The following is a 25,933-nucleotide window of genomic DNA, read 5'->3' on the forward strand; positions in this document are numbered from 1 at the left end:
AATCCAAATGTCATCTATATTTGGCTTTAGAGTGTGTTTTCTACTTAGCTTTGAGTTCTGGATAGATCTGCGATTCTGGGAACTGACTTTAAACAAAATCACGAAGCTTTGCAGTGAAGACACATCTGACTCACAAGTAAGTTGAATGCTTTCCAAGGGCCCATTTTTTTAGAACTTGCTCAACTCTTTTCTACAATAATGCTGTGCTTGAATCGGCCCACTTTCTCTCAGACCCTGGCAAACTGGCCATTCCAATATTCCCTCCTGTTAAGAGGTGGTTGCCATTTGCCATTTGGCTTTTTATTTGTAATTCATGCGAAGTTGAATAAATAATATGAAACATCATTTCAGTAAGTGGTTGGGTAGGAGACATTATCAAAACAATTAGAATGTGTTACTGTCAATAAGCAAGAAATAAAAATTTCATAATCTTCTCTGACTCGTGTGGAATTGACTTATATTTATGGCCCTTTCAGCTTTTAATGAAGAATGGCCAAAAAGTAGAGTATTCAAGTTTGCTCAAATAAGAATCGATTGCTTCTTCCTCTGAGCCCCCATAGCAAGAATGTATTTTTTAAATGTAGCAGCTTTAATTACTTAACCTACAATAGTATAGTACAGTATAGTATAGTACATGTTTTAAATGGGACGATGGGCACTGTCTTCATTCATCCTTAAGTCCCTGACACCTGGCCCAAGGTTCCACCTATGATCGGTGTTTATCTGGTATTTGTTAAATGTGGGATTTCTTTCCTGATTGTTGGGTTAACCCTTGAGTCCTTAGGACTCCTCACTGCTTCTCAATATCTCACATACCTTTTGCTAGCCACAAGAGAACAAAAACAAAACACCTCGCATCTTCAACAACCTTCACTTAAAATGTGTATAATAACTTTTCACGTAGAAAAGTGCTGAGAAGGCTGGGTGCAGTGGCACATGCCTGTAATCCCAGCACTTTGGAAGGCTGAGGTGGGTGGGCACTTGAGGCCAGGAGTTTGAGACCAGCCTGGCCAACATAGCAAAACCCCGTCTCTACTAAAAATACAGAAAATTAGCAGGGCATGGTTGAGCACACCTGTAATCTCAGCTACTCGGGAGACTGAGGATGCAGTGAGCTGAGATCGCGCCACTGCACTCCAGCCTGGGTGACAGAGTGAGACTGTGTCTCAAAAAAAAGAAAAGAAAAGAAAAAGTGCTAATAAAATACCTTAATGTGCATATGAATGAATTGAGGATCTTGTTAAAATGCAGATTTCAATTCAGCAGTTCTGAGAAGAGGCTAAGATTCTTCTTCATTTGTAATAAGAGCCCAGGTGTCTAGACCAGGACCACTGGTCCTGGTCATAGACCACACTTTGAGTATCAAGAACTCCAAGTTGACTTGTGTATGTTGTTAATTGACTGAGTGTTTAAGCAGGGAGGAAAAACATGGTTTAGCTTTCCAGTGAGTACGTCATTTAATATTTCTTACACACACAGAAAGGGTGAGGAAGGGTTAACAGGGTTCCGTGTGAATGATGTTCAGCAGGTGAGAAAGGAAACTAATAAAGCTGGCTGGATCTTGCTTTATGTGCTGTGCCTCAGCTCAGCAAACTGAGCTGGAGTGGGGTTAGGGTGAGCAGAGTCAACTGCTAAAACACAGTTTACTGCGGGGGTGAGACAGCAGCTGTTTTAACATCTCCCCCAATACCACACCCCTTCTGAGGACTAGAAGCATAAGAATGTATTGTATCCAAAAGAAATGGTCAGGAATGGTAGTTTAGACCTGCCTGTCTCAAATACCAATTGCCTAGTTGAGAATTTACCCAAGACATTAGTACTAGTGATTATGTCACTTTTCTTCTGCAAAGATGTGTTCATCTGTCTCATTTGTCACAATTTAGGTACATACATTTTCTGGTCTTCAGTTTCCTAGAATTTTCTTAGATAGAAATATGCTGTGTGTGTGTGTGTGTGTGTGTGTGTGTGTGTATGTACTTGTGGGTGTGTTCCCCTGGGGCTCTGTATCTGTGTGTCATTTGAAAGAAAATTTAAAGCTCTTTTTAAAATCTTTTTTTTTTTGCCAGGCGCCATGGCTCACACCTGTAATCCCAGCACTTTGGGAGGCCGAGGTGGGCAGATCACCTGAGGTTGGGACTTTGAGACCAGCCTGATCAACATGGATAAACCCTGTCTCTACTAAAAATACAAAATTCACCGGCGTGGTGGTGCATGCCTGTAATCCCAGTTACTTGGGAGGCTTAGGCAGGAGAATCTCTTGAACCTGAAAGATTTTTTTTTTTTTTTTGAGACAGAGTCTCACTCTGTCTCCCAGGCTGGAGTGCAGTGGCCCGATCTTGGCTCATTGTAACCTCTGCCCCCCGGGTTCAAGCACTTTTCCTGCCTCAGCCTCCGGAGTAGCTGGGATTACAGGCACCTGCCACCACACTCGGCTAATTTTTGTCTTTTTTGTGGAGATGGGGTTTTACCATGTTGGCCAGGCTGGTCTTGAATTCCTGATCTCAAGTGATCCACCTACCTCAACCTCCCAAAGTGCTGGGATTACAGGCATGAGGCACCATGCCCGGCCGTAAAACCTTTTCTTGATAGCCTTTTGCATTTCAGGTTTCTTGAAGTATCTCTGCTTGTTTGCTTCTATTTCAAAGATTATAACAGGCAGCAGGCGCCATTGTGGGGGAAAGTGGTAGCAAATGGATCTGTGATAGCAGGTGTCATCCTCATCATCTCTTTACAGTAATCGAATTGGTTGAAAATACATGGAAATCCAACTAGATACACTTGTAAAAATATCACCTGCCAGTGCAGTGGCTCACACTTATAATTCCAGTACATTGGGAGGCTGAGGTGGGAAGATTGCTTGAGGCCAGGAGTTCAAGACCAGCCTGGGCAATGCAGCAAGACTCCATCTCTAAAAAAAAAAAAAACAGTTTTCAAGTTTGCTTGGGTGTGGTGGCATGCACCTGTAGTCCTTGCTTCTTGGAGGACTGAGGCAGGAGGATTACTTGAGCCCAGCAGTTCAAGGTTACAGTGAGCTAATTAGCTGGGTATGGTGGTAGGTACCTACAATCCCAGGGAGGCTAAGGCAGGAGAATCGCTTGAACTCAGGAGAAGGAGGTTGCAGTGAGCTGAGATTGCTCCATTGCACTCCAGCATGGGCAACAGAGTGAGACTCTGTCTAAAAAAAAAAAAAAAAAGTTTAAAAAATGTTTAAAAAGTTACAGTGAGCTATGATTGTGCCACTGCATTCCAGCTTGGGTAACAGAGCAAGAGTCTGTTTCTTAAAAAAATATTACTCTGTTTCTTAAAAAAAATTACTAAAACATTTGTGATTGCCATTTAATGACTACATACCATAACTACTCAATTTTGCCTTCCTTTCATCTGAATAGTGTCCTTTGCTGCATCTGCATTTGAGCTGCCCAAAAGCCCAACTAAATTAATCCCTCCAAAAGTAAAGGAGATGAAATCAACCAATCTGAGGGAAGCCTGACCAAGGCATTCATGTATCAAAAAGATATGGAATACCTACCCACTACATACATGATACTAGAAATCCTACAGCTTCCCTGCACAGTGGCTGTGGTTTTCATTTCAGTGATACGAAACTGAGGCCAGAGAGGTAAAGAACTTGGCCTGAAGTCACATGGGGCACTGGGTGTTATTTGAAGCAGTTTTTTTCAAAAAAGTCACGGAGAAACATTACTCAGAGCCTCTCCCTCACACCCTGCAGATAGAGCTCTGAATCTCGGCATCTGTGAGTTGCTTCTTTTGGGCTTTTTAAAAAGTCTTCCAGAATTGTGGAATGGGATAGTTTCAGTTAAAATATCTGTTTTTGAAAATCATGACCAATAATAAAAATCAAGAATGTCCTGTTACATATTTCATACCTTTAAGAATTTCATTTTGCTCTAATTGGTCTTATTGGATTAAATGATTTCTAAAGTCTTCTCTGGGACTTCACTTTTGTGTTTCAAGTTTCTTTTCCATCTGAAAGCCATATATTTGGGTTAAACCAAATTGTTAGCAATAGGTATCTTTGTAGAATTTCTAGTAGTTTGGAAGGAGTTGAATGTACTAGAATCATAGCACGTATTTCAGCTGCTTTATTAGCATTCTAGCTAAGGGGAGTTTATTGTTCCAGTTTTAGTCATTATAATACAGCCCTGTTTAATATTGCATGATCTGTGGGTTGCCATAAACTTGGTACAAATTGGAGTGCTGATATAACATGAAATGAAGCGCCTTGTCTGAATGTTGCTTTTGTTTTGCATTTAACAAATTAGTATGTTGACATTTGTCACTGATGGATTTCATTATTTGCTGAAAGGGTTTTAGGGGGTTTGACAGCGTGAATGGTTTGTCTTACAGACTTTTGAGAATTGATAAAAGCATCTTTGTTCTTTGTACAAAAGCACAACAGATACCGTATTGATGGACACACAAAAAGGGATGGCTTGTGTAGCTGCAACATAAAATAAACCAAGAAAATAATTTTCGAGTTGCTACTTACTCTTTTATGTGATTTCTTCTTCTCATCCTTTTCTTCCTGATAAAAGAATGAGTTTTGTTCATCTCAATAACAAGCTCAAGAGCAATCAATAATCTTTCAGTAAAGTTAAAATATTGGCTTCTTTATGTTCCACTTACATATTGTTTAAGGAAGATTATTTTAAAACATTATAAACACAGTTATGGTTTGGATTGCATTAAATAACTGTTCCACATCCTCAGATAACAGAGGTGAGATGGGGGAGCAAGAAACTAAGAGTTCCATAAAATAAGAAAAAGGACTAAAATTTTGATTTCAAATTCTAGTTTTATCAAAACGGTAAATATGCATGTTCTTCTGTCATTTTTTTTTGTTATATTTAGAGGGATAGCCTTGTCATTCAAATGTACCTTCCTGTACATATCATGGAGCCCTTATTGGAAGTTGCTCACCTCACACTTTTGCCCCAATCTTGTTAAAATCTGTTATAAAGTATGCTCTGGGAAACACATGCACACACACTGACACTCACAGAGGACTTCCAGTAAAAAAGCCTTGCTAGAAAGCTACAAACAATGAAATCTATCAATGATCAGATGATAACACCCATCACTAACAACTGCCAACACTCAGACTAAAGCAGTCAAGACACTGAGGGAACCATCCATCATCCCTGTCATTTCTGCAGGGAGTACAGAAGGGGCTGGGTGGAGGGGGCCGGGGCCCTGCAGTGGACAGAAGTGACAGCAGATCATGCAGCAGAATGCAGATCCAAACATGACCTCCAGTTTCTACTGTGACAATGTGGGAATCAAGACAGGGAAAGAAACGAATAACTTAATAAAGAATAAAAAAGTAAAGAATTTTGTTTATTGGCTGGGCATGGTAGCTCACACCTATAATCCCAACACTTTGGGAGGCTGAGGTGGCAGGATCACTTAAGCCCAGGAGTTCAAGACCAGTGTGGGCAATATAGTGAGACCCTGTCTCTGGCTGGGCACAGTAGCTCACACCTGTAATTCCAGCACTTTGGGAGGCCGAGGCAGATGGATCACTTGAGCCCAGGAGATCGAGACCAGCCTGGGCAACATGGCAAGACTCTGTCTCTACAAAAAAAAAAAAAAATGTAAAAATTAACTGGGTGTGGTGATGCACGCCTGTAGTCCCAGCTACTCAGGAGGCTGATGTGGGAAGATTGCCTGAGCCAAGGAGGTCAACGCAGCAGTGAGCCACTGTACTCCAGCCTGTGTGACAGAGTGAGACCCTGTCTCAAATAATAATAATAATAATAAAATAGACCCCCTCTCTATAAATATAGATTTTAATAAAATTAACCAGGTCTTAGCTACTCAGTCCCAGTTACTCAGGACGCTGAGGTAGGAGGATTGCTTGAGCCCAGGAGTTCAAGGTTACAGTAAACTATGATTGCGCCACTGCACTCCAGTCTGGGTAACAGAGTGAGACCTTGTCTCTAAACACTTAAAAAATATTTTTGTTTATTGAATGTCTCTTCCTGCTACACTGTGACCTTCCTAAGGACCCCAGTCCACATCAGTTTGGTTTGCTAATGTATCCCAAGCCCCCAGGACAGAGCATGGCAATGTAGGCTCTCAGTTAATATTTGCTGAATCAATGAATGGTGCAGCAGCACTGTCCACCTTCTATGTCCTGTTTGCCCAACCCAGTCTTGGACTTAGGTGTGTGTTCCCTGAATGGAATCACCTGGTGACCCACAGACACAGAGCTGTTCCCCCCATGTGTACGTCCAGCTGATACTAGAAAGGAGAGGTGGGCCCAAGTTTTGACTCTGCTGCATCACTGGCTTGCTGTTCCAGGTCGGAATTTTCCTCTTTCTGAGCCTTTATTTCTCACCTGAAGGGAACAAAAGGCCACCACCCTCACAAAGCTGTTGAGATTCAATGAAAAAGAGAGGAAAGATGGATATGAAGGGCCCCTAGAAATAAGGACATTACTAATTTCCTAAGGAAAGTACAGTCTTATGAGTGACATCACCGTATTTTAAAATCAGACACATTGGTTTCCTGCAGACACAGGGAAGACCCACACCTGCAGGCATGTCTGGAGCATGTGAACAACCCTGCTCTCTGATTTCGGCACGCTGCTTCTCGGGCTTCTCTAGAAAGGAGAAAACTGAAGAACTGAGAGACCCAGAGGCTAGTGTCCAGATCAAGTGCAGCTGCCATGTTTCAAGGAGAGCCGTCTTCTGTGTGTAGACAGTGTTGGCCTCAGAGACCAGCCAGGAGAAGGCTGGCTGGGCACAGAGTCAAGCATCAGGGCACAGAGTCATGCATCAGGTCGTTTTCCGTGGGAAAAGGTGTAAGGAGGAAAGGGCTGCCTGTTTTTTTGCCCCTTTACACACATGCATGTGTGCACACACATGCATACCCTCCCCCACACCACCCTCCCCAGAGCGTCTTCCAAAGCAACATCTCCAGCTTCGGGGTGTCAGCAGTAGAGCGCAGTTCTCCTTCCAGGCATCTGGGAGCCTCCCTTGCAGCAACCCCTCTTCAGACTAGAATTCGAGGCATGTCCCTCTCAACAGCTGACCAAGGTGCAGGCAGCTAGCTAGCTTTGTGAAGGCAGCGTGGCCTACAGGGTGGGCTGCCCCACAAATTCAAGGGCAAGATTAGTCCCCAGTCTGCGCTGGGCCTCTTTCCTCATTTGCTCTCTGGAGGTGGAGGTTACTCTAAGTGCCCTTCAAATTCCTTTCCAGCTCTATTCTTTGAACTCCTGGTTTCTTCCTTTCCAACTTGTGGAAATTATTTTCCCCACTTTTCCTGAGAGGGGAAGTATAAGACACCAGGCTGTCTCTGACAACTGCCAGAGTGGCCGTTTTTTAATGGAAAGTCAGCTTCCTTCTCAGGTTGCTTAACAGAGCAGAAGCTTCTCAAGAACAGAGAAGCCTAATGTTTCCCTCTGGTTTTTTGACGTCATTTGCCTGTGGGTGGGTTCCCATCCGCTGCCACCTCTCCAACCACACTAAATTTTATTGCGCAGATTTTAAAAACACACCTTGGTGTGGCAGGCCACCGAAAGAAGCGATTTAGCCCAGGAGCCCTGCTGTTAAGCTGTGGCAGAGAGAGCTTTGGTCCCGTCTCTGACTGTGCCAGGATCCCATCCCACAGAGTAAATTCTCCATCCTCCCCTTCTTGGCCCCTCACCAATAAAAGCGGAATGTTCACTTTACACTATCTCCTGGGGGATTTGAAGAATCAATTCTGAACACTGACTTGAAAGCACTTATCCCTCTAAGAGTATAAGAAGTGGGGAAGGGAAAAGGGAACTAACATTTGTGGGATGTTTGCTGCGTGCCAGGTACTGGGCTGGCTGCTTGACTTTCATTCTTTCCTTTAACTCTGCTTTGTAATCATCATACACAAAATCGTCAAATGGTTTAGGTCGCTGAGGGTCTAAAGCTTATCAAGAAGACAGTGACCATGCAGAGGTAGAGAGGGGAAACCAGACCTCCCATAAGCCCTCAGGAAGCTAAATATCTTTGGCATACTTGACACCACCCATGCAAAGTTTAAAAATCTAATTATGTCCATTTGCAATGCACAGATAAGGGGCACTGGAAATATATTCACCAATACAAATATGTTGGTGCTTTAGAATGTCAGAGAGTTCAGCCGAGTGGCTGCAAATCTCGTCACTGATAAATAACAGACATGTTCATCTTATTGCAATATTTTCCTTTCTAACTTAAAAATAACTTTGTCATTTCTCCTAGTACGTTTTGAGGTGATTCGTCTTAAAATGTGTCATAGGTGGTAAATTCAGGAGAACTGAACTTGGCCTCCAAAATAAGCAATGTTCCCCATGACATTATGGAATAAAAACACACACTTTCTTTGGTCTTGCCTGGTTTGAGGCTTCATAACGTGAGCAGCGTTCACAGTGAGGCCGTGAATGGAAATCACGCCACACAAGAGCTGTGACTCAGGCCTGTTCTCTGAAGGGATGAGGTGATGGCTATTAATATTTTATTTCATATACTGTAGTGTTTGCAGAAGCAAACATGGTGTAGTTAAGGTTACGCGCATTGAGTGCCAGCATAATCCAGTTTTTCTTTCCGCCGGGCTTTTTTCACACAGATGTGTTCAACCCAAAGGTGAATTTTTGGAGCCTTAAAAAAAAAAAGAATGAGAAAATTTGAAAACAGTTAGGTAAACCATTATGGTTATACAACTGTGAAAAGATGACAGCTTTTATACTTAGAAAATAGTATGAAGTGTTTTCTTTTCTTTCTTTGTTGTTATTTTCCTCTCACATGAAACTGGTCAACCAACCACCAAAACAAACAAAAGGAACGATGAGGCTGAAACTTAAGGGTAGCCATTTGTCAGCAGAAGTAAAGGCCAAGTATTCCCAGAGAGAAGGCATCGCAGTCAACTGCTGTGACATGTGTGACATCCATCTCAGAAGCCTGTGTGACTGTAACTACACAGGGTGCATACGCTGATGTCTGCCCTAGATCCCCACAAGCCTCTAGCTTGGGGTGAGTCACCAGTTTCAGGCAAGGGGTGTCTGTTGGTTCTGAGGTGAGTGGGCCTTTGTAAAAGAGTTTTGAAGGAAATACCTTGCAGACTTACGGCTGACATGAGTCCGCCATGGCACACAGCAGCTCCCACCCCATGGATGAAGGCTGTAGCTCGCTGGGTCTTGCTTTCTCATCTGAGAATGGGAGGGGGTGGGGCCTCTTAAGAGCCCTTCTGGATCGAGTGTCTGGGGATTCCAGAACCAGCCCCACTCCTTCCCAAGGTTCAGCGCTAGCACATCCATCCTCCCCAGACTGTCTCCCCCATTTTGGTTGCGGCAGGACTGCTGTGAGCCAGAGCTATGCAGGCTTTTGAATCGTGGGTCCCTGCCTAGATGGACGCTTCTTCCCCTTAACTAGTTTTCTCCCTGGCAGCCCTCCATCCATTCTCACCTTTCCTCCTCACCTCTAGTCCTGCATCAGAAGCAGCCGGTTCTCCTTCCCAGAGCCCTCCCTGGCAGATTGTGAACTGACTAGGCCATGCCTCTTCACCTGTGGAGAGTGGCTCTGAAGCAGGGTACTCTCTCTTACCCTGGGCCCTGCACTCCAGTGCAGAAGCATCCAGCACCTGTGGCAGACTGGTCATCTGAAACCTTGCTACCCGGGTAGGACCCCAGCTTCCTTGTCCTCTGGCTTCCGAGTGAGGGCTGGGTCTTGGGCAGCCTTGCAGCACACAGCACATCAACCGCGGATCTTCTTGGGCTCCCTCAAGGGTGGGACCTAATGCTACTCCACTCTCCCTGCTGTGGGCACGCCTCTGCCTTTGCTGTTGACTTGAGGATGTGCTTTTAACCTATTGCACCTGGCTTCACACTGAGTGGGCAAAGGACAGAGGGCCCACTGGTCGAGGGTCCAGCTCTTTTGGAGGACAGCAGAACGTCTTTTGCCCCAGGGCCATCCTCTGCACTTTTATATGATGAGATGCAGCAGTGTTTCTAATTCTCTGTCGCTTGAGAAGTATGGACATTTCCCTAGATCTTATGGCAGTTCCTAACACATCTGCAGAGAAGGATCTTGGTGGAGGGGGCAGTCTATTAGGATGAGCCATATGAAATTGCCCATTTTTTGAAGTTGGAAAGGATCACATATTATATTTTATGTAGTTCAACTTAAAGGTCAAAAAAGTGGAGGAATGTCTGGGCCTCCTCGTGATGTTATGTTTACCTAATAAGCATCCTGGGGTTTTGCCTAGGGTTTATGATACAGTATCCGTGTCTATAGCAAAGAGTATTATTGTAGATCCTACTGTCATTACTACTTAAGGTATTATCACTACTGCTACTTGAGCTCACTTTAGAAACAATTGCTAGAGATAGAGGGAAGACTGTCTGTCCCCTGGAAGACCCCAGTGCCTTGGTCCTGGCCCCTGGTCTTTCCCTTTGGAACTAGTGGTTTAAAAATGAGCTCTCCTTTACCCCCATTCTTGTCTTCCCTGCTTTGAAACAGGACACCTCTGGCCAGTGGGCTTCCTTTTGGAGATAAGAGATGTTGGGTGATCAATGGCCTCAGACAATGTAGCTGTCACAGTTTCATTTTTAAAATGTCATGGTGATAAAAACAGCCATTTGCTAATAAAAAGGGTGGGATTCATTGCCTAGTGGCATTCACATCCATGCTGTCACTGTCTAACCCAGATTTCTCAGAGCAGCCACTGGCTTGGTGTCGTAGCTGAATGATGTCACTTCAAGCATCACGTAATTTTCCAGCTGGCTAGGATGGAAAAGGGGTTTATTATTGTGGCATGTTGTTCACAGCGTCTGAAAAAAAGTGAAGCAGACAGAGATATATGACAGGATTGGTTCTGTTTTTACAGGTGTGTCTGAAGGATACAAGGTACCTTTCACTTGCAATAGAAATGTGACTCTATAGCAAAAGAAATTTTTTTTAAAAAGCTTTTCTCAAGAGATTTTAAATATATAATGCATAATTAGTGTTGGAAATTGGCCTCAAATACATAAAACTCAAAAGACTAGGAGGTGGGCTGCCCAGACCCTGGTCTCAGTTCTGTCCCTACTGACAGAGCTCTAACTTCATCTTTGCCTCAGTTTCTCCATGGAAAAGATGGACCTCCCAGGGTATTTGTCTGTTTTTAAATTTTCATTGCAGTGTAAAACAGAAAAGTATACATCTTAGCATACAGCTGGTTGGATACAAACTGTAGACATACCTGTCACTAGCACCCTGACCAAGAAACGCACATGACCAGCACTCCAGAAGACCCCTGTGCCCCTTCCAGTCAACCACACACACAAGGACTTCCAGCAGCATAGATTTCAGCCCAGTGAGACCTGTGTCCGACTTCTGACCTGATGAACTGTAAAATAATAAATTTGTGTTGTTTTAGGCCACCGTGCTTGTGGTGGTTTGTTGCAGCTGCCCTAGGAAACCAATGCAGTGATGCTGCTGGCAAGAGGGAGAGCCAGGAGTGACCCCCAGCTCTGTCCCCAAAGACCGAGTTCTTAAAAACCACCAGAATAGATAGTACCGCTCTTAGCTTTGTTAGGTGTTTGGTCATTGGTGAGGGTATGAAGGTAAAATGAAAGTGCAAGTGCCAGCCAGTGTGTGGTTAAGTTGGGTACTAGGTAGCCAGTGTCTTTGAGGTACTCTGACTTGCCCAGCCCCCGACCCCCATGCTCAGATTGTCCCCTGCCTGGAAAGAGGGAATGTGATATGTTACTAACACTTCAGTGTGAGTTGAGTGCGTTATCTCTTCCTAAAGTATTTGCGTTCTAAAAGATGACCTAAGCGATGACTTTCTACTATTTATGAGAAAGAGGGCTACACTAGGGTGTCATGGCTGACTATGTGAGACCCAATTCTTTGTTCATCTTCCACTGTAGAGTCAGAAAACACCAAAAAGCATCTTTCCCATGCTGCCTTACAGCTAGCAGAGACTAAAGAGTAGGAATCTCGGCTATGGGCTCCCTGGGAAAAGTTGCTTTCCTGTTGAAAGGGATCGTTGTTACTGGCACAGCGCATTTCTTCCATGTTAAACATGAACATGGTGCATGGAGGTGTAGTGGTCAACCGTGAGCATGAGGGGCAAGCATGAGGAAAGAAGTGCACACAGGAAGGATGGAGAGTGGGAGTATAGCAAGTCCTCCAGCTCCCGCTACACTGCCAGTCACTGCACCAGCCCCAGCAACGTCTTGTCACTCCAGCGGTATTGTTTCAAGAAAGGAAAAACCTCTCCAGTGTGTGCCAGTGTTCATTGTATTTTCTGTTACTTGCAGCTGAATACATTCCAAACAGACCCGGGTGCCTTTCAGATCACAAAAGGGTAACCACCTAGGAATGGGGACATGGGCAGGCAGAATTCTTTAGAACGAAAGGAATTCCTGGGATCCTTGCCCACATTTTCACCACGGTGAACACATGCAAGGAATGATGAGTCAAGGGAACCATCCAGAGAAATGGGATTGAGGTGTAGATATCCAATAAACCTGATGCATTCCATTTGGAGAGAAGAAATAGAAGGCTCATAATTTTAAATGAAAAGGTTAGTTAAAATCAGGAGACTTTAGAGAGACTTTTATTTGTTTATTTTTGTTTCTGGTGAGGTTTATTACCTTTCAGAGGGACATGCTGTTAAGTTGAATACCTCTGAGAACGACCATCTGTCACATATTTTCCAGGACCACCCTGGGAAATAAGAAGCATATTGTCTCCTTATCTCGACAAGCATGCCATGGTGGTCTATCCATGGAGTCATAATTTGAGATTAGGAAATATACTGTTATTCTTAAAAGCTCAATTATTTATGAATCCCCAATAGCCAGGTGATCCCTTATACTTAGTGGCATTTATTGATGCAGATGAGTACTTTGAAAAATTAAGAGAGACATTTACTTTGTAAGCTACCACTAAGACGGTCTCTGACCGGATAAAGATAACTTGAGCAGGCGAATCTGTTTAACAAAGGTGGTGATATATATTGTGGCAGCTGAATGCCCCCTTACAGCCAAGGGAGAACAATCAGTGAATTCATTCGTTTAATTCATGAATTTTCCTTCTATTTACACTTTAAACAAACATGCCAGTTGTTTGCTTAGTTAACAAGCTCTGCCTTCATTATAAGCCATTAGTGGCTAGTAATAATTGAAACTGTGTTTGGATTTCAAAAATACAATAAACCCAATTAATTTCACCCTTAGTAATATGGAATTTGTCGATCAACCTGAGCTAGGCAGAAGTTTGTGTCTTTGCCCTTTGCATGAAGGGTTTGCTAAATCATCTTATAGCCATAAATAGGATTCTTCATAAGAAAAACTAAACAAAACAGCTTAAATCCTAATGCTTCTAAGGGGCCAGGCAGCAATATAAATTAGTGAATGGGTTGGATAGAGCATCCTCTAAGAAACACTTGGTCTACTTTTGATGGAGACATGGATATAAGAAATATTTCACTTTTTATCCTGTGATAAGAAGGAAAAAAACCACACACATGATTATAAATGACAAGGAGGCTCAGCCAATGGCAGGGAGACAGGAGGGAGAAGTTGGGACCACAGCAAACTGGAGAGCCCAAGCCCTGTCTGAAAGGACCAGCTCCGATTCAGCTGCAGTTACTACATAAGAATACAGGCCTGTGATGAGGGACTCCCAAGCAGGTTTTGCCTGCTTCTCCAATTTCACCAGGGTGAATCATAACAGGGACCTGATAAATTCCTATCTTTGAAATGCTCTGTAATGCTTATTATTGTTCTTAGGAAATGATAAAATATTGCCCTTTGGCATTAGACGTGTGTGTGTGTGTGTGTGTGTGTGTGTGTGTGTGTACAGAATAAATATGTGTCCACTTCTAAAAAAGACCTGGGCCTAGTGTGGCCACATCTTTCAAATTTTTAATGTAATTTCAAAATCTGGATTTTTGGATACAGTCTTCCCATTTATAAACTTTGGCAGTGAGTTTTTGCTATTTAAGCTGATGCTGTGCAGCCACCACAGTGCAGATCAGCAGCTCTCAGTGTGGTCTCTGGACCAGCCACATTACCATTACCCAGGAACTTCACAGAAATACAGGTTCCTAGGCCCCACCCAGGCCTACTGAAACAAACTCTCTTGGGGTGAGGCCCAGAGATCTGTTTTAACAAGCCTTTCAGGTAGGGCTGCCAGCTTTTAGCAAATATTTCATGGAACATACACCAAAAAATTATTCGTTGTTTATCTGAAATTCAAATTTGACTGCGTGTGCTATTTTCTTATCTAGTGGACCTACCTCCCGGTGCTTCTGATACACGCTGGTGTTGATCAAGCAAAACATGTGTATGAGCCAGGCTGCTTGTGTTTGAATCTGCTTTGACACATATTAACTCTGGGATTTTAGGCAAGTGACATAATTTCTGTGTGGCTTGGTTTACTTACATGTAAAATAGGCACGATAATATCTTCCTCGTGGGGTGGTTGCTGGAATTGAATGAGTTAACAAACATAAAATACTTAGAACTTTGCCTGGGAGAAAATAAACAATATATGTGTTTAGTATCATCATTATTTTATTTTTTCTTTTCTTTCTGCTCTAATCATCACCGCTGCTGCCACCACGCAGCCATCAGGGAATATGAGAACTCATCTTCCTTCAATTCTTTTTTCCTGGATCTAACTTTGATTTAGCAGGATTGATTCTAATGTGCTATTCCCCAAGGCCACTCTGTTGCTTGTTCCTACCCAGAGTTACCCTTCCTTTGAAATCTGGTTGACAGTGTGGCGGTCTGGCAGGGAACCCATGCTTGCCTTCACCCCAACGTCCTGCTGCCTGACCAGAGTTACCCTTGCTTTGAAATCTAGTTGGCAGTGTGGTGGTCTGGCAGGGAACCCACACTTGCCTCCACCCCGACGTCCTGCTGCCTGAATTCTGTCAGCCGGCAGTGCCTCTGTTGCGCTCAGGCCTCTTGTTGTACAGACCAGTCTTGCTACTTCGTGTCTGCTTTTACCAGCCCAGCAGGGCAAGTCAACAGCTTCCTGACCCTATCTTGGATTTTCAGATTTGCAGAGGGCCTGACTGGGGCTTGGCTTCTTGCTGTCAGTTGGGGAAACAATGAATGCCTTCCTCACCAATTGAATTCTGAGTACACTTTGGGAAATCCCCACAACTTTTTCCAGACAGGGAACATGGGAAGATTTGATTTGTGGACCCAAAGAGTGTATTTCAAAGGAAAGCAGTCACCAAACTGTCCTTGCCGAGAATGGCTGCAAGCTGCCCCAACATGTCCCTCCATAAAGCAGCCCTCCAGGCCTTCACACCGCCACACGTGACAGACTTGTGCTCGCCGTGAAAACCACCAGGATGAGCTATTACGGCTCTCAGTTGTGCCATTTTATTGCTGTTCTGGGAATGGAGCAAAACACATTATTTTATTAAATAAAGATTTTCCCTGTATCACAGTGGAGGCTAATTTTATTAGCTCTTTTTATGGGAACAAACATCATCACCCTGATTGGGGAGGATGGAGGTGGGGGCCATGGGGAGGTGAGGGAGTGGAATCACATTTTGTCATCTGCGCACTCCAATGAGGCTGCCGACATGTTTTAGTTGGTTACTCACTTTAATTACTTACTTACCAGAAGAGTTCCCCAGATCCTGCAGAAAATACACAGCTTTCATTCATAAGTAATTTATAGATGATTCAAAAGACATGTTCAGGGCCAGGCTCATGCCTGTAATCCCAGCACTTTGGGAGGCCGAGGCGGGCAGACCATGAGGTCAGGAATTCAAGACCATCCTGGCCAACATGGTGAAACCCCCGTCTCTACTAAAAATACAAAAATTAGCTGGGCATGGTGGGGCACGCCTGTAGTCCCAAGCTACTCGGGAGGCTGAGACCAGAGAATTGCTTGAACCCGGGAGGCGGAGGTTGCAGTAAGCGCCAGTGCACTCCAGCCTGGGCAACAGAGCAAGACTCCGTCTCAAAAAATAAAATAAAATAAAATAAATAAAGACATGTTCAGTTACGATAAATATTTGTTCATATTGTGTGGGTATGGGTGTGTCCCCTGACAACCAAAATCTATAGTCTCCAAAATGTATAACTAAATGAACAGAATGTTCAAAATTTGTTCAGAAACAAATTTTTTGTTCTCATCTATGAGATTCTGGAATGTTTAAGGCAGAACATGTACTGTCAGATTGAGAGAGGGAAAGGAGTCCAAATCTAGTTGAAAAACTCGGTAAAATACTGTTTCTCCCTCTAATTCTTTAGCTTTGAAACCTGAGACTTTCACATGCAGCTTTTTTGATGACCATAACCATCAGAACCTGCCCCCACCCCACCCCCGGTCTAAGGCAGAGCAGCCGAGGCAGGTGAGGCCAACTCCTGAGATTCAGGCAGCAGTGCTGCCCTGTTCCGTATGCAGGGCCAAGGTCTCCACAACGTTCTCTCGGGATGTGTTGCCCTGGGGTCAGAAGGGATGTATCCGCTGCTCTGCTGGTCAGTAGCTGAGCCTTCTGTATGGTCTGCACAGCTGCCACTGAGCCAGAGGTGGTCTCTGTGTTTCCTAGACTCAAGGTGGTCTCCATGTTTTGTCATTGCCATGCTGTTTTTCCTGCTAGCAATAGGCCACAACTAACGCTAAAGCAAATGGTGAAGCTGGCCACAGTGTTTTGTGTCCCCAGCCTCCCCTTCCACCCTCATGCCTCTTTCCTCCCCAGTGTCGTCTGTGCTGTGCTTTGGAGCCTTTCCCTGGCCCCCATGAGCACCCACCTTGAACCTTGCTAGGATCCAGGTATACATCATTTACATCTCCATGTGACCTGAAACCATAAGCCTCATCTGAGAGCACTTAGAAGTTAAACCAGATCATAAAGCTGGAGCTCCTAACCTTGGCATCGTTGTTTGCTTCCGTGACGTAGCTGCCCACTTCCCTATAGTATCACTGCCACTTCCCTAACCTCAATTTCTCTCTCCTTCATCTTGTTGGCTGCCTCCGCAGCTTGTCTTCTGCATCCTTCCCTTTGTTGTCTGTCCTTCCTATTTTCTCTGTCTCCCTCCTTTTGTTACCTGCCTCCCCAGCTTGTCTTCTGCATCCTTCCCTTTGTTGTCTGTACTTCCTAGTTTCTCTGTCTCCCTCCTTTTGTTACCTGTATCTGCTACCCTCAGCCTGTTGGCCTCTTTTGTAATGAACTTCCTTCGTCTTGTTTTCTTCCCTCATCTTTCTATCTGCTTCCTTCATCTCCATCTTTATTTCCCTCATCTGCTCCCCCAGCTCCTTTCTCTGCTTCTTTCCTTGTCTACTTCCCTCATCTTTTTATCTGTTTTCCCATCTCATTCTCTACGGCCGTAATTTTATCTTCTTGCCTCCTGTAGCTCTTTGAGTTTGTGACCTGCTTTAAACCATCTCTACTTGAAAAGAATACCAGGCTTTAGCAAATATAGGTGAGAGGTGGAGACCAGGCAGAGGTAGACTTGTGTGTCACCCTCCTGGGGACTGACCTAAGTACCTTTGTAAGGGCTTGTCTAACGCATGCCCCTGTGACCCACTGGGGACTCCCAGCGTAGGACAGGGTTATGAGGAAGTAGGCATTGCTTTTCAGGGGCATCAACAGTGGAGTAGTGATGCCCCCCTATGGCCTCTGTACCCTTATTTCCTACCTTCCTCTCACTAGGACGAGGCCTACTCACCTTGGGCCAATTCTGGCTATGATGTAGATTGAGGGAACAGAGGTCTCAGGACGTGGTTGATAGCTTCCCATTGGTGCCTCCTGAAGACAGAGCTCCTGGGAGAGTAATGAGCATGAAGCCCATGAGCTTGAGCTGGCACAGAGGGACGGGAGCCCAGAAGCCACAGGTCTAAACCCAGTGACACTGGGCAGAGTGGGTCAGAGTGAGGCTTTAGAGTCCAGACTATGTGAGCTCCAGTCCTGGCTCTATTGATTGCCAGCTGTGTGACCTTGGGCTAGTCAGTCTGCCTCTCTGTACCCCACTTTCCTCGTGTGTAAACTGAGGTTGTGGGGTAGAGCAATGAGATGGCATGTGTAAAATACAGTGCCTGGCACATAGCAAACACTGAGCAGTCAGTCTTCAGAAGGAGAAGATGTTTGGGTACAAGAATAAGGAATGTGGCCCTGGGGCTTTCCTCAGTCTCTCTGCCGTAGTCACATTTGAGTCAAAATTCATTTAGGCAAATGAGTGGATGTTTTACTATTTTTTTTTTTAATTTTAATTTTATTGTTGTTGTTGAGTCGGAGTCTCACACTGTTGCCTGGACTGGAGTGCAATGTTGCAATCTCGGCTCACTGTAACCTCCGCCTCCCAGGTTCAAGCCATTCTCTTGCTTCAGCCTCCTAGTAGCTGGGATTACAGGCACCTGCCACCACACCCGGCTAATTTTTTATATTTTTAGTACAGACAGGGTTTCACTATGTTGGCCAGGCTGGTCTTGAACTCCTGACCTTGTGATCTGCCCACCTCGGCCTCCCAAAGTTTTCCAGAATTTTTAAGAAAACACTTCTACTAACCTTAAGCCTTTCTTTCAAACCCAGATCCCCTTACACATTGATCAGATGTAGCAAGTTTGCTTCAAGTTTTTGGAACTGGTTTCCACTTTAGGCTACTGAAGGTCCCATATCCCCAGAAGACTATCCCCTCATCTCCTCAGCCTCCCGTTTAAAGATACACACTGCAGTCGGGTAGGTGCCAGATGAGGAAAGTGGAAGATGCCGATTCCCTCCCACGCAGTCTCAGGGCCAGAGGGAAGGAGGGTCCCGCCAGGCTGTCTGGGTCACCCCCTGACTTTGGCTTCAGGACTACAGAAGCATCTCCTACATTAGGCTGCGTCCAGGAGAGAGGGACTAAGGGATTTCGTTTAGAAGAAGGGGCAGGGGCTGAGAGTTTGGCTTGTAAATGTGTAGGTGAGAGTGTTGACATACATCACTTCACACCTGATGAAGGAAAGAGAAGACAGGCTATGAACCTAAGAGGGGCGGAGCGACAGTTTGTCTCCCTTTCAGATGGCCCCAGGCTACTACGAGTCTACGTTTCACTTGTCCAGTTTAAATTAGCAAGTAATGAAGTCACACAAGCAGAAGCTGCTGCTCGTGATTATAAGACCCTTAGAACTATCCTGCTGGACTTTAGAGGGCAATGAGCCTGGTTCCCCCCTCTCTCGGGTCTTCCTTCGTCTCTATCATGGGATATTGGGCTGCACATGTTGAAATTGTGAAAAGCTTTGAATCCATAAGAAGTACCAGCTTGATAAATGTAAGTCTGTATGATGCCTCCCAAGGATCTGTGTGAAAAGCAAACTTGCGGCCAGGCGCAGTGACTCATGCTTGTGATCCTAGCACTTTGGGAGGCTGAGGCGGGCGGATCACCTGAGGTTGGGAGTTTGGGAGGAGGCGGGCGGATCACCTGAGGTTGGGAGTTTGAGACCAGCCTGACCAATATGGAGAAACCCCATCTCTACTAAAAATACAAAATTAGCCGGGCGTGGTGGCGCATGCCTGTAATCCCAGCTACTCGGGAGGCTGAGGCAGGAGAATCGCTTGAACCTGGGAGGCTGAGGTTGTGGTGAGCTGAGGTCGTGCCATTGCACTCCAGCCTGGGCAACAAGAGCGAAACTCCGTCTCAAAAAAAAAAAAAAAAATGTAAACTTGCTCTCCGTGAGGGGAATTGGGGCTGCTCCCGTAAAATGGGAGGGGTGGCCTGGGGGCTCTTGTCCTTAAGGGCAAGCAATTTCCCGTCCTCTGGGTTCCTTCCACCCCTGCAGCCTCCTGGAACCTGCTGTGGCAGCAGCATCTAGCCAGGGCCGCCGAGTGCTGCGTTGCTCCATCCACAGCAAGATGGGCCATGCTGGTCAGGGCTCCACGGAAAAAGCACAAATAAATCAAACACCAGCTCCTACTTAAGATCTGATGAAATTCTCCATTTCCGCTCCAAATTGAATTCCTCCCGAAGGATGGGAGCAGCTCCTGGGAGTAATGAAGGCACTCCTTCCTCCTCTGCTAGAAACATGTTTTAGATTAACAGACGCAGCCTTCTAATCTGGGTGGGTAGGTAGTGTTCAGGAACAGCTTTGAGAAAGTGTTTTCAGACCAGACATGATATTTTTAATCTCGAGGGGCAAGGCGGGCAGACATGCAATACGCTTGGCCTCTGCGGAGGAGGCAGCCCCAGAGGTGGTCTGCTGGGGAAGAATGACAACACGGGAGTGTGGCTGCAAGCCACCCCTGCCTGCCACCTCCTTCTCCTCCACCACTTGGAGCCAAAAAGAATTTATGGTGGGGAATAGAAGCAAGAGGGCTTGTGCTTTTTGAGATTTGAAATATCACTTTCCTGCCCATCTCTTATTTGGGAAAAATAATCAACTCTGTGATTAAAAAAAAAAAAAAAAAAAGGCAAGAAAGAAACGTTTTTAGGATGAAGATGTCATTGAAGTGATTATCTTCCATTCTCTGTAATGGTGATGAATCGACAGTCTGGCATTTGTAGAGGCAGTTGACACAGACCCTTTCAAGGGGAAAAAAAGAAACAGTTTTCCAGTGAGCCTTGTCAGGGGGAAGACTGATCACCGGCAGGCCGGCTCGGACCATGAGCACAGTTCCAAGAATGCAGGGATGAGGAGGAGCCGGGCTGGGCCGTTGAGTCCAGGCTGAGGTAGGAGTGCAGTGTTTTCCAGGTCCGTTCTGTTTTGAGGGTGGACATGGGTAGATTATCTGTTGGGAAAGAAATACTTAATATTATTCCTTGAAGTGAGCTAAAGAGAATTACTTTTCTTCACTCACCGTTGAAAAAAAGCAGTCTAAAAAAAGAGGTTAAATCTACTTAACATGAGACGTTCAGACATTTAGGGTCCAAGGGAGGGAAGGAAATTCTCCTTGAAAGAATATTCTGTTGGTCCTTTTATGTCAGGATTTTGTTAACAGCCTTTGAGAAATGTTATCAAAACCTTACTCCATGTTTTTGGTTTAGTTTTAAAAAGAAGCCTTTTCCTTCATAGGGAAATAGCCCCAGAGTATCCAGTAAGTCAAACCCAACCTTAGAGGGCCAAACGGGCCCTGGAGGCTTTCGATTCAGGTTACCAGCCGGAAAATTGCTTTTCAGGGAGAAGGTCATGTTTTCCGCAGATAGTGGGGTCATTTATATGGTTAAACGCCCTTCCTTCTGAGTTGGGGGGATGTTCGGGCTTGGCCTCCCTCAGAGGACAATAGGAAGTACATTTACCCCTGACTCAGAAGAAAGGATTGAAGATGGGAAGGGGAAATTTAGGTGGAATTCTGGCAACGCTGGGGCCTGTCCCAAGCCCAACAAGATGGACTGAGGCCAGGGTGGTGTCTCCAGAACATTGAAGGGTGGGGAGGGAAGTGTGGTGCAGACAACAAGGACTGCTCAAGGGGAAAAAATGAAAGGGTGGGAGAAAGAAGTGCCACCCGCCTCCCCCCACAGCTGCTATTGTGCATTCCTTCAGGCCCTCGCAGACTTATATTTGCATAAATGGGCCCTGGTGAGGCTTCCACACTGGGACAGAAGAGCAGGCAGGTCCCCGGACAGTGGAGGCTTTTTCTTCATGAATAGTCTTAGAGCGATTTTGCAGTCATCCGCTCGTGGAAGCTTCCTGGCTGGAGTCCGCCCTCCAGTCTCTGTAAGGACGTGCATGTCTGTCTCTCTGGCTGCAGACCCTGCCCACGCAGGCTTGCCCTCCAGCCTGTTTATAAGGCCTGAAGTTACTTCTGTTTTGTTTTAGCCCAAAGGGTGAACTGCTGCCAGCAGTATGTCTGGAATGTTATTTACTTGGTACATTTCTGTGGCTTTTCTTTGTAGCATTGCACATGCCAGAGCCATTTACTTGAAAATGCCAGGTTGCACAGTTTGTCTTCTCAACGGGGTGACTTTCTCAGTTAGGGGAGTTTAGTTCCTGTGTCTCTCAGTTTCTTCCTTCCTTCCTTGTTTTTTTTTTCCCCCCTGAGTTAGTGCTCTGAACAATACCGTTGGTGTCTGTTGCATCGCACCCCTTTATCCTGAGTGCCCCAACTCCATTTGTAATTTCTGGGGTTTCTGGTGTCCTCTTCAGAGCGCCTGGCAGATGCTTTTTCATTTGCATGCCTGCCCTGTTATTACTTCACATGAAAGCTGTCTGTTTTGGCAGACATGACTACCATGATTGCAGTTGAGCTCTCTGAGCTGAATGGGTGATGTTGTGTAAGGGAACTCGAGGTGGGGTTTTCTTTAATGGTGGCTGTGGGAGTGGAAGAAAAACCTGCGAGCAGTCTTGGCTTGTGCCGAGCCGACATGATAGCAAACAAATGACTTCTGAAGGGAGGAACCGGTGTTTACAGTTTCCTAATTTGGAAGGTTTCACGACTGTTTTTGTTCAACTGATGGAGGAGAGATTTTTTTAAGGGCAAATTCTTCATTAGGAAGACTGTAAACAAGTCCTGGAAAAAGGATAATTGCTGAAGGAGGAGGCATGGAAGGTATTTGATGGGCCTCTTTCGTCAGCTCCCCTTCTTCCCATTCCACCTATGCAGTTTTAATGGTGGTATTTTGGGTTTTAACACAAGATATGGAAAATGAGATTAGATAAATCTCCCTGTCTGGTGCCAGTCCTGGGGCCGTTTGCACACCTGGGTGGGATAACTCCCTGCCTTCTTTTCTCAGCATAATTTTGTTCTGTCATGTGAATCTATAAGCACTTGCAGATATGACGGAAAAGCCTGGCCTTACATGGTCTTGGCCTTTATTCGGGCCTCCTGGAAACCTCAGCCATCCCCGGCACCTGCTCGTTTGTTAACATATAGCCAGTCCCCGTGCAGAATGGAACATTTTTTGCTCCATTCTTCTTGGCTTTTTCTGTCCTTCTGCATGACTTCTCAATTTGTTTGTAAGCTGCTCAGATTTTTGGCTGAAGGGTCTTCTTTGATCACTCTCCTGACAGCTTAGGCTTCACACTGTCACACCTGCTCTTCTTTTACAGTCCAGATTTCAGAGTAAATGCTTCCTTTGCCTTGTAATTTTTGTTTTGAGTGTAAAACTTTGGTGCAGGTTACTTATTACAGGTAATAGCCGTTTGATGATGGAGAAAACTGCTTGGCAGAAACGGCCACCTGAACTACAGCCAGAAACATAAACTGCCACTTTATTTATGTCTGAAAGCATCTAAGCCGCAAGCCTATCAGTCATGATCTAGCATGCACATGATAATAACAGGCTCGCCAGGCTAGGAAAGCTGCCCCATGGGATGGCCATGAGGACAGGCTCTAACAAGACTCTGTGCATTTTCTCCCCCATTATCCACAGCCCACACATCATGTTCCTCTCTCAGAGCATCTTGACAGGAGGGAGCCATCTCTGTGGGACCCGCCTCTGCCATGAAATTGCCCATGCCTGGTTTGGCTTAGCCATCGGGGCCCGAGACTGGACGGAGGAGTGGCTGAGTGAAGGCTTCGCCACTCACTTGGAGGATGTGTTTTGGGCCACAGCACAGCAGGTGGGTTAAAGTGACCCTAAGCATTTCACTACCCAGAGTTAAATTCCATTTCTGGTCATTTGCTCACCCAACAGCTATGGAGTGAGGGCCTGCTATGTACTAGGCACAAATTTTGCTGGGGAGATGGCTGCATAAATAAGAGAGGGAACCCCTGCTCCCCACAGGATTTACAATCTAGAGATGGGAGAGAGAGTAGACAAGTGAATCAGTAATGGGTCAAGTGTTGGAGTACTGTGAAGAGAAAGGAGCCCCATAGAAGGGCAGTGGGTCCTATTTTAGAAGGTAGTAAGAGAAGGCCTCTCTGATAAGGAGATATTTGAGCAGAGATGTGAAGAAAAGGTCATGCTATAGCATACTCAAGCACTTCTTTGTGGTTGTGATGGTGGTGACGTGTGTGTGTGCAGTGTGTGTGTGTGTGTTTTAAATAAAGAGATTAAAACATAAATCCAGAGTCATCTCAGATGTCTGGTCACAAGTAATGAATGAAGAATGAAGCAGGGGTAGTATAGATTAGGGAATGGTGAGGACTGTGGCAAACTGACAGCTGCTACTCAGCTCTAACCATTTGTCATGGTGAAGGAAGGAGGGCTCAATATAACCTACACTATTAGTTTTTTAAGGTAATTTATAATTCTGGACTTTTATGTGACGTTTACTAATTTAAAAAATACCACGCAAGACAAACATACCCAGAAGCCAGACCTGGTGCACACGCTCCCAGTTTGCAACCTCTACCTTAAAGCATTGGCCACCAGTTCTAATGAGGTTAATAAGCAACTAAGCTGCTTTGTGCTTACTTTCAAGTTCCTATTTTTGTTGTTGTTGAGACGGAGTCTAGCTCTGTCGCCCAGGCTGGAGTGCAGTGGCATGATCTTGGCTCATTGCAACCTCCACCTCCTGGGTTCAAGCGATTCTTCTGCCTCAGCCTCCCAAGTAGCTGGGAGGACAGGCACATGTCACCACGCCCAGCTAATTTTTGTATTTTTAGTAGACCGGGGTTTCACCATATTGGCCAGTCTGGTCTCGAACTCCTGACCTTGTGATCCGTCCACCTTGGCCTCCCAAAGTGCTGGGATTACAGGCGTGAGCCACCGTGCCCAGCCTCAAGTTCCTAATGTTTGGGTCACTTTTTTTCCCCTGTCATCTCTGTCCCTTATACACTGGAGTATTTGGCATTTTCCAAAATTCCCAAGTTTGTGCATACCTGCATGATATTGTTCAAGGTCCTTTGTCTGTTGAAATCTTATTTATTTTTCACTAACCAGCTGGAGGTCACCTTCTCTAGCTAGCCCAGGCTGATTACCCAGCTCACAATTCAGCACTACCCTCCTCCACACTGTGGGTTCCCACAATACTTGCTGCTTACCTTTTTAAACTTATTTTATTTTTTCTTTTCCTTCTACGGTGTCATTTCCTTATCCTCACGCCTGGACTATGCCTGCTTTAAATTGGAGCTGGGTCTTGCTTTTCATACCCTGGCCGTGGACCCAGCAGTGTGCACATCAGTGTCCCCTGCCACATGGAGTCCTGTGAGGAGAGGCCACATGATAGATACAGAAAAGGCTCTGGGGTCTGAGTCAGACAAACTTCCAGTCCTGGCTCTGCCATTCATCGGCTCTGTGAGTATAGGTAGGTTAGGTAGCCTCCCCAAGCCTGCATTTCCTCATTTGTAGAATGGATATAAGAATGCCAAAGCTTGCAGGGTGAATGGGATCAGGTGTGAATGAGCTTAGCACAGTGCCTGACAGGTGGAGAATGTGCAAGAAATACCTGTTCCCTTCCTCTTTGTGTTTCCCTCCGTCTTACACACAGGATTCAGCAGGGGTTTAATATGAATGTGCCTCTATCACCATCTCTTCCCTGGAGTGCCTCCCTTCTGAGATTCCCAGATTTGCGCTGGTCCTGGCAATTGTGTTGCATTCCAGGCATCTGATCATGACACCTCTGGCTTTTATCTTCTGCATCCCCAAAGAGTGCTCCTTCTTACCCTTCCCTTTGCCTAGACTTCTAGGAGGCCATTCCTTAGTCTGCTGGCTTGGTCCTGCCTCTTGACTGATAAGTTTGCATAGAGAAGTAAACACCAAATATTGTCAGAATTCCGAGGTAGGAGAGGACAGGTCTGGGCGGGCCTGGAAAGCCTTTGTGGAGGCGGTGGCGTCTGTTGTGAGCCTAAAGGGACAGCAGGAGTTGAGCTTGCTCTGTTGCTCTTTTCCCTTAACATGATAGGGGTCAGCCCCCTCATCATCCCTGGAGGTACGTGCAGTAACTCTTCGAGATGCGAAAACATGAACACTCATGAGGCAAATGGCCATTCTAGATTCCAGCACAAAGTTTGAAACATTTCCAGAGCACGTCCGCCAGGCTGACCTCTCCCTTCAAGCACGAGACTGGGCTGTTGCTGGCCCTGGCGAGTGCCTGCCTCAGACCGTCCAGGGAGTGGGGGAGTGCCCTGTGGGGCAGGGGTG

At 45.4% G+C, this 25,933-nt stretch overlaps 1 protein-coding gene across 14 annotated transcripts in view; it reads left to right on the forward strand.

Moving 5' to 3' along the window:
* AOPEP (aminopeptidase O (putative)) overlaps window positions 1–25,933 on the forward strand; it is a 430,010-nt gene that overhangs the window by 182,478 nt on the left and 221,599 nt on the right. For 11 of the 14 annotated variants that reach the window (XM_054502563.2, XM_063649702.1, XM_063649703.1 and 8 more), the window contains exon 6: window positions 23,279–23,468. The exons of the other annotated variants lie outside the window; for them this stretch is intronic. In XM_054502563.2, the coding sequence (XP_054358538.1) occupies window positions 23,279–23,468 (190 nt within the window). The remainder of the gene's footprint in view (window positions 1–23,278; window positions 23,469–25,933) is intronic. 14 annotated transcript variants of the gene reach the window in all.

This window comes from Pongo pygmaeus, chromosome 13, assembly GCF_028885625.2.
Source record: "Pongo pygmaeus isolate AG05252 chromosome 13, NHGRI_mPonPyg2-v2.0_pri, whole genome shotgun sequence".
Lineage (NCBI taxonomy): Eukaryota > Metazoa > Chordata > Mammalia > Primates > Hominidae > Pongo > Pongo pygmaeus.